This window comes from Bos grunniens, chromosome 20, assembly GCF_055505025.1.
Source record: "Bos grunniens cultivar Pamir isolate PY7600 chromosome 20, Bosgru_T2T1.0, whole genome shotgun sequence".
Taxonomy (NCBI): domain Eukaryota; kingdom Metazoa; phylum Chordata; class Mammalia; order Artiodactyla; family Bovidae; genus Bos; species Bos grunniens.
Window position 1 is genome coordinate 69270923 of NC_141184.1, and position 18143 is coordinate 69289065.

General features: G+C 45.0%; 1 protein-coding gene across 4 annotated transcripts in view; it reads right to left on the reverse strand.

The window, feature by feature from the left end:
- Positions 1-18143, reverse strand: part of KCNIP1 (potassium voltage-gated channel interacting protein 1) — a 408852-nt gene that overhangs the window by 3694 nt on the left and 387015 nt on the right. For all 4 annotated transcript variants that reach the window (XM_086361125.1, XM_086361127.1, XM_086361126.1 and 1 more), the window contains exons 2-7: positions 13194-13318; positions 12365-12434; positions 10823-10893; positions 10003-10110; positions 2300-2404; positions 674-736 (exon numbers count right to left, since the gene is read on the reverse strand). In XM_086361125.1, coding sequence (XP_086217251.1) covers positions 674-736; positions 2300-2404; positions 10003-10110; positions 10823-10893; positions 12365-12434; positions 13194-13318 — 542 coding nt within the window. The remainder of the gene's footprint in view (positions 1-673; positions 737-2299; positions 2405-10002; positions 10111-10822; positions 10894-12364; positions 12435-13193; positions 13319-18143) is intronic.

Sequence of the window (18143 nt, forward strand, 5' to 3'; positions counted from 1 at the left end):
GTGGAAGACAATTTTTACACAGATGGTGGGGGGCGGGGAGGGTCGGATAGTTTGGGGATGAATCAAGTGCATTACGTTTATTGTGAACTTTATTTCTATTGGGCTTCCCTGGTGGATCAGCTGGTAAAGAATCCACCTGCAATGCAGGATACCTGGATTCAATCCTTGGGTTGGGAAGATCCCCTGGAGGAGGGCATGGCAACCCATCCTAGTATCCTGGCCTGGAGAATCCCACGGACTACAGTCCATGGGGTCGCAAAGCGCCTTTCACTTTGTTTCGTTATTATTGCTTCAGCTCTATTTCAGATCATCAGGCATTAGATCCGGAGGCTGGGGACCCCTGGTCTAGGGAGTGGGCCATCAGGCAGAGGAAGACTGAGAAATGACAGTGCTGCCCACTTGGAAGTCTGCAGTTCCACAGAGACCCGCTCTGGGCTCTCACAGCCCCCTGCTCCCCTGCTTAGTCTGTGTGGCTCAACCCTGCATGGCCAAAACCAGCCGCAGGCCAGTCTAAGCAGTGGAGGTTGCTGAAATTCTGAGCTGCATTGCCGTGGCTGCGGTGGCTCTGAGTCAAAGGGCTGCAGGTTTCTTGTGTTCTCCCTTCTTCAGGTCTCCGAGTCCCAGATTTCCTTTTCCAGATTTAGAGGTTTTGTGCCCTGAGATCTCTCCTTACCTCCTGACAGGATTCAAGAAATTCATCTAAAGTCACGATGCCATCTTTATTTTTGTCCATTTTCTGAAAGACACAGGAAGCAGTTTAAAGAAACTGGTAATCTGCATTCCAAAACTTGCTTTTTGCTCACCAACATTCCCCTGACAATTAGGATGGTCTTTCATTGGTCAGACAACTCCAGGCCCTGGTTACAGCATTTTGACCCCCATGCTGCTGCTGCTGCTGCTGCTAAGTCGCTTCAGTCGTGTCCGACTCTGTGTGACCCCATAGACGGCAGCCCACCAGGCTCCCCCGTCCTTGGGATTCTCCAGGCAAGAACACTGGACTGGGTTGCCATTGCCTTCTCCTTGACCCCCATAAGCATCTTTCAAATGAAAACATTTGCTCTAGACGCTCGTCTTTTCATCACCCGATTATTCTGCTGACTCCTAACACGTCTTGCCCAGTCTCACTTCCAGCCTGTCCATTTGAGCACACTGGGCACAGGCAGGTCTACTTCTGCCCGTGTCACCTACTGTGTGACCTTGAGTCTCCCTGAGCCTCTGCTTTTCTCATCTGCAAAGTGAGAGGATTAGACTAGACTGAGCTCTCATGTTTGCTGATACTCTCCTGCCAGGTGAGAAGGCAATGGCACCCCACTCCAGTACTCTTGCCTGGAAAATCCCATGGATGGAGGAGCCTGGTAGGCTGCAGTCCATGGGATCGCTCAGAGTCGGACACGACTGAGCGACTTCACTTTCACTTTTCACTTTCATGCATTGGAGAAGGAAATGGCAACCCACTCCAGTGCTCTTGCCTGGAGAATCCCAGGGACGGGGGAGCCTGGTGGGCTGCCGTCTACAGGGTCGCACAGAGTCGGACATGACTGAAGTGACTTAGTAGTAGTAGTAGTAGTATACCACTAAGATCTTGCCACTCTTCTAAGTCACAGATTAACGGCATCCACCTACTTTTTACCAGAGCAAGGCTAAATTCTTCAGTTGAAAGATCTCTCTCTAGTTTCCAACCCATCCTAGTTTCCATCTGATGTCCCCTTGCTCCTCAAGCACAAATGCTTAACACCAACGACACAAATGTGCTTAATGACATCTTCTGTATTTACTCTGAGGGCTTCCCAGGTGGCACTAGTAGTAAAGAACCCTCCTGCCAACGCAGGAGACATAAGAGACACAGGTTCGAACCCTGGGTTGGGAAGATCCCCTGAAAGAGGGCATGGCAACCCACACCACTATTCTTTCCTGGAGAAGCCCATGGACAGCGGAGGTTGGCAAGTTACAATCCATAGGTTAGCACAGAGTAGGGCACAACTGAAGCGACTTAGCAGGAGGAATACACATAACAATATCTTTGATGTATGCACATGTGCTATTTACTCTGATCTCCCAGCCATTTTTATGAAATTTAGAGTCCACACGCTACCACTTATACTTAATAATATTCATCCTTGCTCTCTTCTGTAGTGTATACTTGTCTATGTAATAAAATAATCTATTCCTGGGGGACGGTACATCTTGTAATTCTGTTTCTTACCATGTGGAGGCTGGGATACAAAACACTGCTCAGACACTTGTGGGTTGGTTGGTCTAAGGTGAGCTTAAAGCTTACACACAGGGTGTGTGCTCTTACCTGGAAGAAGATGTCCACGTGCTGCCTTGGAGTGTCTTCTTTAAGCACAGGATATGTGTATTTCCCCATCATGTCGTAGATGGCTTTGACAATGTCCATCATCTCCTGGAGAGGGACATGGAAGCACACGGTGTGGGAACCAGGAAGGTAAGGTCTTCTAGGTGACACTCTGGGGCTCTCTGTCCCCCTTGAGAATGAGAGTGATTAAAAGGAACCTCAGCTAGTGAGAGGGAGTTAGAAAGGGAGCTGAAGGGTATATATCCTGGGAGCTTCTTCCCAGGACAATTCTATTTGTTGTCAGAAGTTCTTGGGTGGCTCACCTCTTCCTGAGCTTTCCCAAGTGATGAGTTATAAGTGGGATTTGAGTGTATTTGTTCATGTACTGCACCCCACTCCAGTACTCTTGCCTGGAAAATCCATGGACAGAGGAGCCTGGTGGGCTGCAGTCCATAGGGTCGCTGAGGGTCAGACACGACTGAGCGACTTCACTTTCACTTTTCACTTTCATGCATTGGAGAAGGAAATGGCAACCCACTCCAGTGTTCTTGCCTGGAGAATCCCAGGGACGGGGGAGCTTGGTGGGCTGCCGTCTATGGGGTCACACAGAGTCTGACACGACTGAAGCGGCTTAGCAGCAGCAGGTACGACTGAGCGACTTCACTCTCACTTTTCACTTTCATGCATTGGAGAAGAAAATGGCAACCCACTTCAGAGTTCTTGCCTGGAGAATCCCAGGGACGGCGGAGCCTGGTGGGCTGCTGTCTATGGGGTCTCAAAGAGTCGGACACGACTGAAGCAACTTAGCAGCAGCAGCAGCAGTTCATGTACTGACGGACCCATACCGCATTTTTGGAACACCTTCTCTCTGCTCTATAATTCCCTTGCATGATTGGCCTGTGTGGCTTTGTTTGAGCCAGCTGATGGGAACAAATGTGGACATCTGACTATGGAACTGAGTCACTATGTCGTTATCTCTTGAGAAGTCGGAGTGAAAAGCTGGAGTTTGTGTCAGAGTTGGTACCATGGGCAACTCATTTCCAGGTTTTAGTTGAGATCAGGGGAGAGCAGACACTGAAAATAAATATAGAGATGAACTTCTGTAAAGCGTAGGCTGGAGCAGATGGCATAGAGGAGATGAGAGAAATGCTGGGAGGAAGGGAGCGCAAGTAGAGAAGTGAAAAGGGTAGAGGAATAGAGAGCGGAGAAGGGAGGTGCCAGACGGAGGAGGACACAGATTTTCCCATGAGGAATTTCTCATGAGCTTACACACATACACACGTACCCACACACACATGTGTTTTCTGAGAAAAGTGGTTGAAGTAGACAGAGATAGTAACAGGGATCAAGAGAAGCCCTGGAGAAGCAGGGTCTGAGAATGGTTACCCTATTCACTAAAGCGTCCTCTGGAGTCTCCCCACCGCCAACCATTCCTGCAGAGGACGGTGTGGCCATCTTGACCTAAGACAGTGCTGCAGGAGGGAGACGAAAGAGAGGAAGAGATGGGTGTAGCATAGGGGGAGACCAATAACTTTCTACTTTGTAATGGGGATTAAAATGTGCTACATTAAACTACCTGTAATATTTTTCGCTTTAACAAGAATTATTTATTTCTTAAAAGACTTTTCTAAGAAATTACCAAATCTTTACAAGAAAGGTCTCAACTTAAGCCCATTGATGTTGATGGTTTTCTATCTTTGTAACCAAAAAATCCCTTTCTACAAAGACAAAAATTACCATGGGGCCAGATAGATGTTACAAATCCTTTCATATTTTCTTTCCAATCTTTCAGTAACATGGAACAGTGATCAGCACATACTCATTAAAATAAGTAAGTGGTTCTTATTGCTCTGTGGATCTGTTTCCCCAAAACTGTGAGCTCTGAGGACACACATTTGATCCTTCATTGCTAAATTCTCTGTACCTGGCACCGTGTCTGCAAGGGCTGGGAGCCCCGTATCAGTTAAGTGTTCCCGTGGTGTTTTCCTGGTTACCCTGGCCAGGCATGGTGTTCCATGGGCTTCCTCGATCCCTACTCAGAATGAGGAAAAAGAATGTAGGAAAGCAGCCTTGTCTTCAGGATATTTGATGGAGTGTCTGCAGAGACCCGGAACTTCCAGGCGGCACTAGTGGTAAAGAACCCCCCGTCAAAGCAGGAGATGTAAGAGACACGGGTTCTATGTCTGGGTCGAAAAGATCTCCTGGAAGAGGGAATGGCAACCCGCTGCAGTACTCTTGTCTAGAGAATCCCATGGACAGAAGAGCCTGGCGGTCTGCAGTCAGTGGGGACACAAAGAGTCGGACATGACTAAGCCACTGAACAACATGGGTATTTATTTTGCAGATTATAATCCCAAACTATAAATTTGTATTTATTGCTCATATTATAATATTAATAGCTTTGGCTATTGTGAACTCCTTCAGGCTGGCTTCTAGGACCTTCAGATATGCTCTTCACCACCCTTTTTTCTTTAATAGTACTCCCATTTTTTTGGACACTGTAAGATGCTCTAAGATCATCTTGTATTTTCTCTTTCCCAGGCCTGGACTCAACCAAGTCCAAGGGGACTGGTTGCTTTTCTTGGAGAACGGTATTTAGAAACCAGGGTCTAGGTGCCAGTACTCATTGCTACCGGGGTGTCATTGCTCTTAGGTCCTAACAATGGACAGAACTAGGGTATATACACCTGTCCACGTGCTTATTTAAAAATGTGTGCTTTAATGAGTCCTTAACATCCATATGGCTATAGGTTTGTTTCCTGAATAACTTTTATAAGAGAAAGGACTTAAAGATAAATTTTGATTGCTCTCTCAGGATTTTCTTTGCTACGATTTTGATGAAACTGTTTCCAAATGACTGCCAGGGGAAGGTTCAGCTATCTTTTCTAGGAAGCTGCTTATCCACACTTTATTTTCTTTTAAGGAGAATTTTATTAATCCTGCTTCCAGAAAGGTCTGATGGATATTTAATGGGGACAATTTTGTCTATATTGTAAATTACAGAAGGGGAGCAGGAGTTAGTAAGATTATTTAGAGATGGAATAATGGTTGAACGAAGGTTGAAGATCTTGTTATAAGGCTCACTTTAGGGTCCTTTTTTTTTTTCTTTTTTTCCTTTTAAAAACTATATTTTGTAAAGTAGTATTTGAATATTTTAGACTATCTTTTATTGTTCTTTCATTGCTAAGTCATGTCCGACTCATTCGTGACCACATGTACTATAGCCCATCAGGCTCCTTTGTTCATGGGATTTCCCAGGCAAGAATGATAGAATAGGTTGCCATTTCCTTCTCCATAAAGTATCATATATTTGAGTATATATAGAAGCATTTAATTATTTACAACATTGAGATAATATTATACATCCTACTGTAAAAAATAATGTTTAAATGAAATGTATAATGCTAATTTAAAATTATATCTAACTGCTTTTGCATGGTTTCACATGGCCGCTTGTTATTCCATTATATACTGGAGTTCTTACCATATCTGCTGTTAGTGGACACTAGAATTTTTCACATTCTGGGGATTGTTCACCACTTTATCTTCAGCACCAAGAACACCTAACAAGCCCTCAAATATATGTTGAGCAAATCCATGACTGAATGAATGAGGAATGGAAATTGGAGGGTTGAGGTGAGGATTAGAGATGATATTTGTAACTCTGCACACTGTACCTGGCACATAGGAACTTAGAAAGTGGGATGTTATGAGATGCTAAATCCAAGCTTTGACTGAGATTCCAGGATACAGTAGATACCAAAGTGAGTTTTGAGATAGACCTGTGGGTATCTCACTATCTATGTACCACATCTACTTTGAGGCTCTAAAGGTGTCCAGCAGTGAAGCTTCAGAAATTATTTGTGATAGTTATTTAGAGATACGCCTGAGGCCAGGGGCGGTGGCCGGGAGGACCAACCCCACGTCCAAGGAGCCGTGGCTGCGTGGGCGCAGGAGGGCCTCGAGGAGCTATCCCATGTTGAAGGTCAGGAAGGGTGGCGGTGAGGAGATACCCCTCATCCAAGGTAAGGAGCAGCAGCTGCGCTTTGCTGGAGTAGCCATGAAGAGATACCCCACGCCCAAGGTAAGAGAAACCCAAGTAAGACAGTAGGTGTTGCAAGAGGGCATCAGAGGGCAGACACACTGAAACCATAATCACAGAAAACTAGTCAATCTAATCACACTAGGACCACAGCCTTGTCTAACTCAATGAAACTAAGCCATGCCTGTGGGGCAACCCAAGATGGGCGGGTCATGGTGGAGAGATCTGACAGAATGAGGTCCACTGGAGAAGGGAATGGCAAACCACTTCAGTATTCTTGCCTTGAGAACCCCACGAACAGTATGAAAAAGCAAAATGATAGGATACTGAAAGAGGAATGCCCCAGGTCAGTAGGTGCCCAATATGCTACTGGAGATCAGTGGAGAAATAACTCCAGAAAGAATGAAGGGATGGAGCCAACGCAAAAACAATTGTAGATGTGACTGGTGATAGAAGCAAGGTCCGATGCTGTAAAGAGCAATAATGCATAGGAACCTGGAATGTCAGGTCCATGAATCAAGGCAAATTGGAAGTGGTCAAACAAGAGATGGCAAGAGTGAATGTCGACATTCTAGGAATCAGCAAATTAAAATGGACTGGAATGGGTGAATTTAACTCAGATGACCATTATATGTACTACTGTGGGCAAGAATCCCTTAGGAGAAATGGAGTAGCCATCATGGTCAACAAAAGAGTCCGAAATGCAGTACTTGGATGCAATCTCAAAAACGACAGAATGATCTCTGTTTGTTTCCAAGGCAAACCATTTAATATCATAGTAATCCAAGTCTATGCCCCAACCAGTAATGCTGAAGAAGCTGAAGTTGAACGGTTCTATGAAGACCTACAAGACCTTTTAGAACTAACACCCAAAAAAGATGTCCTTTTCATTATAGGGGACTGGAATGCAAAAGTAGGAAGTCAAGAAACACCTGGAGTAACAGGCAAATTTGGCCTTGGAATACAGAATGAAGCAGGGCAAAGACTAATAGAGTTTTGCCAAGAAAATGCACTGATCATAACAAACACCCTCTTCCAACAACACAAGAGAAGACTCTACACATGGACATCACCAGATGGTCAACACCGAAATCAGATTGATTATATTCTTTGCAGCCAAAGATGGAGAAGCTCTATACAGTCAGCAAAAACAAGACCAGGAGCCGACTGTGGCTCAGATCATGAACTCCTTATTGCCAAATTCAGACTTAAATTGAAGAAAACCACTAGACCATACAGGTATGACCTAAATCAAATCCCTTATGATTTTACAGTGGAAGTAAGAAATTGATTTAAGGGCCTAGATCTGATAGATAGAGTGCCTGGTGAACTATGGAATGAGGTTTGTGACACTGTACAGGAGACAGGGATCAAGACCATCCCCATGGAAAAGAAAAGCAAAAAAGCAAAATGGCTATCTGGGGAGGCCTTACAAATAGCTGTGGAAAGAAGAGAAGTGAAAAGCAAAGGAGCAGAAGAAAGATATAAGCATCTGAATGCAGAGTTCCAAAGAATAGCAAGAAGAGATAAGAAAGCCTTCTTCAGCGATCAATGCAAAGAAATAGAGGAAAACAACAGAATGGGAAAGACTAGAGATCTCTTCAGGAAAATTAGAGATACCAAGGGAACATTTCATGCAAAGATGGGCACAATAAAGGACAGAAATGGTATGGATCTAACAGAAGCAGAAGATGTTAAGAAAAGGTGGCAAGAATACACAGAAGAACTGTACAAAAAAGATCTTCATGACCCAGATAATCACGATGGTGTGATCACTCACCTAGAGCCAGACATCCTGGAATGTGAAGTCAAGTGGGCCTTAGAAAGCATCACTATGAACAAAGCTAGTGGAGGTGATGGAATTCCAGTTGAGCTATTTCAAATCCTGAAAGATGATGCTATGAAAGTGCTGCACTCAATATGCCAGCAAATTTGGAAAACTCAGCAGTGGCCACAGGACTGGAAAAGGTCAGTTTTCATTCCAATCCCTAAGAAAGGCAATGCCAAAGAATGCTCAAAATACCACACAATTGCACTCATCTCACACGCTAGTAAAGTAATGCTCAAAATTCTCCAAGCCAGGATTCAGCAATACGTGAACTGTGAATTTCCAGATGTTCAAGCTGGTTTTAGAAAAGGCAGAGGAACCAGAGATCAAATTTCCAATATCTGCTGGATCATGGAAAAAGCAAGAGAGTTTCAGAAAAACATCTATTTCTGCTTTATTGACTATGCCAAAGCCTTTAACTGTGTGGATCACAATAAACTGTGGAAAATTCTGAAAGAGATGGAAATACCAGACCACCTGATCTACCTCTTGAGAAATTTGTATGCAGGTCAAGAAGCAACAGTTAGAACTGGACATGGAACAACAGACTGGTTCCAAATAGGAAAAGGAGTACATCAAGGCTGTATATTGTCACCCTGCTTATTTAACTTATATGAAGAGTACATCATGAGAAACGCTGGACTGGAAGAAACACAAGCTGGAATCAAGATTGCCGGGAGAAATATCAATAACCTCAGATATGCAGATGACACCACCCTTATGGCACAAAGTGAAGAGGAACTAAAAAGCCTCTTGATGAAAGTGAAAGAGGAGAGTGAAGAAGTTGGCTTAAAACTCAACATTTAGAAAACGAAGATCATGGCATCTGGTCCCATCACTTCATGGGAAATAGATGGGGAAACAGTGGAAACACTGTCAGACTTTATTTTTTTTGGCTCCAAAATGACTGCAGATGGTGATTGCAGCCATGAAATTAAAAGACGCTTACTCCTTGGAAGGAAAGTTATGATCAACCTAGATAGTATATTCAAAAGCAGAGACATTACTTTGCCAACGAAGGTTAGTCTAGTCAAGGCTATGGTTTTTCCAGTGGTCATGTATGGATGTGAGAATTGGACTGTGTAAAGGCTGAGCACCGAAGAATTGATGCTTTTGAACTGTGGTGTTGGAGAAGACTCTTGAGAGTCCCTTGGACTGCAGGGAGATCCAACAAGTCCATTCTGAAGGAGATCAGCCCTGGGATTTCTTTGGAAGGAATGATGCTAAAGCTGAAACTCCAGTACTTTGGCCACCTCATGCGAAGAGTTGACTCATTGGAAAAGACTCTGATGCTGGGAGGGATTGGGGACAGGAGGAGAAGGGGACGACAGAGGATGAGATGGCTGGATGGCATCACTGACTCGATGGACGTGAGTCTGGGTGAACTCCGGGAGTTTGTGATGGACAGGGAGGCCTGGTGTGCTGGGATTCATGGGGTCACAAAGAGTGAGACATGACTGACGTGACGCAGCAGCAGTCATGCTGGGGCTGCTGCTGCTGCTGCTGCTGCTGCTGCTGCGTCGCTTCAGTCGTGTCCGACTCTGTGCGACCCCATAGACGGCAGCCTGCCAGGTCCCCCGTCCCTGGGATTCTCCAGGCAAGAACACTGGAATGGGTTGCCATTTCCTTCTCCAATGCATGAAAGTGAAAAGTGAAAGTGAAGTCACTCAGTCGTGTCCGACTTGTAGCAACCCCATGGACTGCAGCCTACCAGGCTCCTCCATCCATGGGATTTTCCAGGCAAGAGTACTGGAGGGGGTGCCATTGCCTTCTCCGTGACTGGAGCTATTTCCTCTCTGATTAGCTCTTTCGTGCTCCTAGCCTCAGCTCACTTACCTCTTTGTTTATGTATCCGTCTTTATTGATGTCATACAAATTAAATGTCCATCTTAGTTTCTCATGGACGGTTCCTCTCAGTAAAATTGACAGAGCGGTTACAAAGTCCTGAGAAGTGGAAGAGGCATGAGACATTAAGCAGCGAGCCACTGGGTGGGGCGGCGCTCTGTCTGGGGGTCAGACTCCGTGACCGTCTTTACAGAATGGTATCGCCCAGGTCCTCTGTCTCCTGAAGGATGTGGCCAAGCTCAGCACAGTACGCCACCCACCTTCCACTGCCTACCTTGCCCCATATTGGGGAAGGAGCTTCTGGAGGAAGAAGGGAAGTCAGCGTGTGCTGACATCGGCTGTCGCCTTACCCCCAGGGCTGCAATTACCGTACAAGTGGGGGCATCCTCTGGCGGCTAAGAGTGTGGACTCTGGAAACATACCACCCAAGTTCAAAGCCCTCCTTTGCCTCTTACTGTCTGACCTTGGGAAAGCCATTCTGTCTCTCATTACCTTACTTTCCTCTTCTGTAGACTGGTAATATATAGTAGAACCCTACCTTGTTAGGGTTATTGTGAGGGTTAAATGAGTTAATTCGCGTAGAGTGCTAAGTGCAGCGCTGTAGCGCTGGTCAGCCCGGTGCACATGTGAGCCATTAGACTGTCAGTCCCTGAGGCCCTGAGTTCTTGGAAGACAGTTGTTTCTTCTGTCTTCAGGAAATCCTTCTTAAATGGTATAGAACTTAAGCACTGAATGATCCACTCCTCCCAACATGCCCATCATTTAAAGGAAGCGTTGTTGGGGCCCTGGGGCCTCTGAGAGACAAACATACCTCAAACTTCACGGAGCCTGTCTGCGTGGTGTCGAAGGCATGGAAGAGGTAATGGGCATACATGCTGGCATCTGCAAGGCACAGAAGGAGAGGCAGGTGATGGGAACGGGGACCCCGCACAAGGGAGGGAGATCACTTAAAAGCAATAAGAAAGAGGAGAGGGTGATGCTGGGGTGATAGGAAGGAAAAGATTGCCGAGTGGTAAAAGCCACTGCTGTGACCTGAGACCTGTCTGGTTTTCCTGGGGTCTAGGGGGGAAGTTCTAGCAAAAGCTAAGACAGGTTTCGTCCCTAAGTCTAGCCATCCCTGGAGAGACGCTCCTGTCTCTGAGTACAGTTCTTGTTGGATGAATGACTTGGTCCTGTGTGTAGAAGATGTTCTTCTGGATGGCAGCACAGTGCCAGGGAATGAGCACCCACTAAGGGTCAGTTAGACCTGGGCTCAGAGAGCAGTTCCATCACTACCTCGCCGTGTGACTGTGGGAATGTAACGCAACCTCTCTGAGCTTCACCTTCCCATCTCTGCACACTGTTTAACTCTTCATGTAGTCATATCATTAGAACCATCGTTGTTTGCCACATAGTCAAAACTCAATAAAGAGTGGCTCAACAGGACTCAACAAATAGTGGGTCTGGGGCCTGCATGGGGCGAAACTGTCCCCAGCTGGGGGAGGAGCCCTGTACTGGAACTCACGCCTGAGAAGGCACCTGTCTGTTGCTGAGGGAGGTGTATGAGAAATAGAGCCCGAAAAGCGTCTGGGACGTTTGGATCTCTGTTTCATCGGCCCCCGAGGAAGGGGTCCTGCAGGAGATGGCTCCTGGGCAGGAAGTAAGTTAACATGTGACACACGGAAGCCATGGGAAGCCTCTGATGCCCCAGACCCCAGGGCCAGAGCAGGTGCCTGCAGGAGTCAGGCAGGGCGGCAGAGTGCCTGTGAACCTGGCACACAAGCTAACCTTATTCATAAGCAAGATTTTATTCACCTTGCATGTTTTTGGATTCCTTTATTTTTATAGCTTCTGGTATTTACTAAAGTTCTTTTTCAAAATTCCACCTTGCCTCAGCCGTTTTAAGGAAAAGATGGAGCACGGCGCAGTGGGAGGTGGGCCTAACACAGCAGAGCTTTGGATGGACACTCTGGGGCCCAGTCCTGGTCTGCCGCTCTCTAGCTGTGTGATCTGCAGTGAGCTGCTTAGCCTCTCTGAGACTCGGAGGCCCATTCTCCCATAACCACACCAGCTTTCTAGAGACTTTATGATACTGCTTTATCACTACCATCTCTGGGAGAGGGTCCATTTTCAGAGCTCTTTTCTGCTAAAGCTTTAGTGAATTCCACATCTTGCAGTAAGGGAGGAACGCTGCTCCGAGCTCTCCCCAACCCTGAGGAGGAGGCAGACAACAAGGCCCTGTGGCCCTGGAGGAAGGAAGCATGATGGAGGGAGCAGAGAGGGAGCCGGAGGGAGCAGAGAAGGAGGCGGGAGCAGAGAGGGAGGCGGGAGCAGAGAGGGAGCTGCGAGGGGTCTCTTTCAAGACCAGACTCACCTCCATGAGGGAAAAACTGAGCGTAGATCTGCTTGAATGTCTCTTCATTGACCACACCGCTGGGGCACTCCTGTGTGAGGGAGACGGAGTCAGTGGGGGAGGCTGAGAGCTTTGGAGGTCCTCATGAGCCCTGGTGGGTGGGGACCGGGTAACCACCTGTGCACTTCCCTGACTCCAAGGAGAGTGGCTGGAAGTTCTACTTTAGGACTGAAGCTGCTTTGCAAAATGGTGAGATGTTATCAGAGAACGGGCACTGTGAGATGGGAGTTTGGGCTGTGGGATTTTTAACAGAAAGACCTGGGTTTGGATCCTGGCTCAGCCCCTTCTATGCTTTGTGACTTTGAGTGAGTCAGCCCTGATTCTCAATGTCCTTACCACGAGAATGTAAAATAGGGCTACCAGTACCTTTCCAACCAGGCTCTCAGGAAGTTAAATACATGAAATCATGAGATAACACGTTGGCTTTCAGCCTGCTACTTCAGTCTGTGAGCTGGGTTAGCAGCAGACCTAAAGCCCCACATTTCCGGGACACTAATGACACTGATGGTGTGATGGGCTATCCTGAGGCGAGTATCTAGGCCAAAGCCGTGCCACCCTGCCAGGTCTGGGCCACCGGCTGGCTTCCCATCCACCGAGACTGCCTCTTTCTTGTTTGGCACCTTTCTCTCTAGCTGGTCTCTAGAGCGACCGTGCTCTCCTGACTCCTTTATAAAATGGCCTTCCTTACATATATGCAAAAATCTCTTGGAGGGGTCCCTTTGGCGTTTGGGAGAGCGGAGTCCCAGGTGGGAAATGCTGCCTGGGCCTTCAGAAGCCATGTAGGTCTTACATTTTTGAAACCTCGATAAAGGACTTGCAGCTCCCTCTTGGTGAAGTTGGTCTGTGCCTCCAGCTGCTCCAGCCCCTCAGGCCGATGGCAAACCATGGTCATCTCCAGCTCGTCTTCAATCTTATCTGGAACCAGAAGAGATGGCATTGGGGTGGCTCACCTTGGTGGTCACTTGTCAGACTGTAGCCTGGGTTGTCAGAAGGGGGGTGTGGTGACCAGGACATAGGGTCATGGGCTGGGGGGTCACATTGCAGATGACCTTCTTGCCTTGAGCCCCACCTCTCTATTCAGTTGCTTTCTATCTCACCATCAGTCCACCACTCCAGGTGTGTTAGACACCACCTATGGAGGGAACTTCAGCCCAGGAACATGCGTTCAAAGTGCTAAAAATAAGTCCATACAAAAACATTTCCTTGTCTTTCAAAACATCTGTTTTGTATATTCAATTTGCTGCCCACTGAATATTCCACTGCTCATCTGAATATTCCAGAGACACAGGTAAGTGAGCAGATGGATTAACATCCTCCGAACAGCAAAGGGAGACAAATCTACTAAAAAACCATAGAGTAAATTCTTACCATCTGGGAAACTAGAGGTAGGCTAGCTTGATTTGGCAAAAAGTACAAATTATAGCATGTTAAATATTAATTTAAAAATATGAAACCACTTTCCAGTATTGTAATATCTAACAGACATCCTTAAATAATAGGAAAGTAACTTAAATGGGAGCTACTTTACATAAATGAAAACTTTGGAAGCATTTGAAGGGCTCTACAAACAACTGTTTACATGTACTACGGTGCAATAGTTTTGCACTATTATTTAGGAAGCTTTAGTCATTTAAAGCATCCTATTGCTCTGTCCATCTCCTATTGAAGGATCACAAAATCCAAATAAGCGGAACTTTGAACGTTTTACCATCACCACTGGGCTTCCCTGGTGGCTCAGCTGGTAAAGAATCCACCTGCGGTGTGGGAGACCTGGGTTCAATCCCTGGATTGAGAAGATCCCCTGGAGAAGGGAAGGCTACCCGCTCCAGTATTCTGGCCTGGAGAATTCCATAGTCCATAGGGTCGCAAAGAGTCGGACACAATTGAGCAACTTTCATTTCACTTCACTTAACCACCATAGAAGTGTTTTCCTTTGGGACCTACCAGAATGCTTTCTACAAATTTACTTCAGTCAAGAATCAATTACCATCTAACCTTCCTGGCCTGTTGTTGTCAGGCAGGCATCACCAAATCCATGTATTGAGTAACTGTAAATCTGAACTGGCAAGAGTAGTGATGAGATGGGCAGGCTTCTGGAAATGTACACGCACCGTCATATCCCATGATGGAAAGTGAGGATGGGCTGAGTTTCCATCTGAGGATAGGACGGGTACACGCATTTCCCTAGCTAGTGTCCGTCTCTTTGCATCAGATTCTTTCCGCAATTGTCACTTCTCCTTTTGAGACAATGACCCCAGTGAAAAAGGAACCCATCAAAGTCAGTTTATATCTTGTACCTCTTCTCTGAGGTAACGGACATTGAGGTAGAGTTCCAAGGGAGAGGCAGAAGAACTCGGTGACGATTTCCAATTGTTATCTTTTTTATGTGCTAGGGAACACGTGTCATCTTATCCCACAGGGATCAGAGCATATTACTCAATATAAATGACACTTTGCTTGCACAAAATAGCTGCCAGTGGCCAATTTCCTTATAATTTGAATAGAGCCATTAATTATTGTTATGTTACCAGCTAACAAGTTAAGTAGCAATTATGAAACACTGTAGCATTCTCAAACAAATAATCCCACATAAGTATAATTCAGAATTCTCCCATATATTTTTAACTCATTTAAAAATAGAAAACAAGTTGTTGGTTTAAATCTTCTAACATTAGATTTAGTAGCAACTTTATTTTAAAAATGCACAGAAATTTAACAGTGAAAAGAGGTGAAAGTTATATTAAAAGGTAAACAAGGAAGACATGAAAGTATTTTTGGAAGAACTCATGTATTTTTGAAGGCATCTAGTATACCTTTTCAAGTCTGTCTTATCCAGAAGCTTAAAAGATTTCTCTTTTCAGTATTGACTATTATCAGATTCTTCACAAGCTCAGGGAAATTCCTTTGCAGAAGTTTGAGAGACTCTGACTCAGAAACTGCACTTGCTTACCATCTCTCTCATTAAAAATGCACTAAGTAATTATAGATATATCAAATATTAAACTCACTTCATTAAGACAGAACTGGTTTGTTTGCTGGCTGACCAGCAGGGTCAATTTTCCATATCAAAGAGATTCTATAATATCTGAATATTTGGACATTGACTGCCAAGCTTTTGTTTAGCTTTTTCATCACCCTCTAATTGTCAGACTGTGATCACATCAGTTACTGAAGAAAATTTGCATATTTGGGATTCAAGATGCTAGCGCTGGGAAATCACTGGCGTGGTGAGTGTTAGGGGCTTAAACCAGTGGTTCTTAATTTTTTTTCATTGTAAGAATTACAATTTACATCACAATCCATATACATAAAGGAACAATTTTGTAAAATGTTTTGAACCAAAGGTTTCATGAAATAATACTTTTTCTCACTAATGGGAACTGTCCTCTGTTTTCAATTTTAATCTATTCCTTTATAAAAATGTACTGATTATGACCCTCATGGTCATGATTTGGGAACGGACAACACTAATTTGTTTAAACCTAGAGCAATCTTTATGGGGGCGCCCATAACTAAGCATTCTTTCCTTCACACCAGCTGCCCCTTCTTTTTCTTTGTAAGGTTCATGGTTCTGGCCACTGTAGCTATATTCCAAAGCAACCTTGGAAGGAGCTGTGGAGGTTTTCACATTCCTGTTTTCCCTGGGGAGCCTCTGAGTGCTGTCCAAGTGGTCCCACTATAGGAAGAAGGATGGTCCAGCACCCTGGTTGGAGGAAAAGGAAACAGAATGAAAAGATGGGAGCCTCCTTGATAGTTTCTTCTGAGGTTAAAAGTTTCTGAGGCCAAGTGCTACTTGTTATTACTATTTTTGTTATTAAAAATAATGATAAGCCAGTTACAAAGTCAGGTTGAATTTGAATCAAAAAGATAAAAATTAACCCAGAGAGCGAATACAATGGGGATAACCACAAAGCAAGAATAAATCAGAATATCTTTTGTTTGTAAATTGCCTTTGTCCTGTAAAATGTTTTCATGCCCACTGTCCCGTTACAACCTGTGTGTGGTGGGGAGTGGGGAACATTACCCTCTCCATCAGAATATTAGGAAGATGAGTGTCCTAAAAGATCAAGAGTTTTTCTAACTATAAGAACCTTAAAAAGTGATGAACAATCCAATGCTGGGGGTGGTTAAAGCAAGATAGAGTACCAGAATAACATCTAATGAGTGTAGATGCTATACAGGTAGTTCTCAGACTGAAGGCAAGTTTGGAGAAGATGAATCAGATTATGTGGGCTTTAATGTTTTGGGGCCACAGGCTCTTCTGAGTTTGGATGAAAGCTATAGGCCCTCTCAGAAAAAGCAAATGCACCTAACTCACATTCCCTGAGCTCCCGTCTCTTTCAAACACTTGGAGCCCACGTTGAGGACTTCTAGTGCAGGAGAAGTTCTCTACACTCTGTTGCCTCTGCCTTTGCCCGAGTCCTGGTTCACACAGTCAGTTGGAGACAGAACTGGACCTCAAATCTGGCCAGTCCAGGCAGATCTGGCTTCCATGTGCCTCTCCAATGGCTTCTGCTTCCCTCCAGCACAAGCTGCAATTTGGTTTGAAACCAGCCTCACAGAAGTTCTGCTTTTGGCAAGTTCTCTGCCCGTGTAAGAGTGAGGCACTTCCACTATGAGCAGTCTGTGATCTCCTCCACGACAGGATGAAAGACCATGGCCATTTCCATCTCCTTCTCCTTGGACTGGAAAATATTTTCTGGATTGGATTTTGTACCAACCATCTAGCTTTGAGGTTGCAAAATGAGTTGGTCCTTAGCTTGAACAGAGTTCAAAGACAGGTCTTGTTTGGCCTATAAAATGTATTTTGTTGGGAATTTCCAATATTTAAAGATGAGAGATTCAAGCACAAGTTTGGATTTCTAGTTTCTCTTGGAAACTGAGATTCCCTGACCACGTTGGCAGCAGTTTATCAGAGCTGAGCAGGGGCCGGCCCCTCGAGCCATGAAAACCTCTAGTGTGCCCTCTGTCTTCCTCTGCGTGACTTCATTTCTCCTCTCTGCCTGGTCCTGCAGGCATCTGAGGTTTTGGTTCCTGATCTCTACCCACTTACCCTGCCACCACCTACCTTTCACCTATCTCGTAACACCCAGATGACCACCTTCTCTCTTCCTCACTATTTGTTTATTCAAACACGTTTTGCTTTGTTTCGTAAAGGATTTGAAGTTGATTATATGAAACACATATAATAAAATAAAAAGAGATAAAGTAATAAGAAAAACTGCCTTGGAAAATATTAATTAGATTAGGAGGTTGAGACCACAGGGAAAAAGAGAACACAGAAATTCAGGTCATTTGTTCCAAGCAGTTACTACACTTGAGCCACAGATTGGCTCTGAGCTTTTACATGTATCTTACAGTCTGTGAGAGGAAAACATATCAGTTTCTTTAGGGGAAGAAAAATTTTCCTGTAACTTGTCTCTACAAGAGTGTTTTCAACTGTTTCTATTTAAAAGAAGTTTGCTGACAGGACACAGAAATTTGGTCTGTGTGAGAAGACTAATGACAAAATACATCCTTGGTTAAGAAGCGCTCCCACTGAAAGTAATGTAACCAAAGCAGTCAAGTTAAACTTTTTTACCTCTCTGATACTGGTAATAGCACCAGGCGATGTCTAGGAAAAAGTAAGAAAACATTTTACCAAAACCGGTCATCAAACAAGCAAAACACACTTTGATTTTCCATGGAAAGCCTGCTCTGCGGGTGTCCAGGTCACCATCCAGCGCAACATATGTGAAGA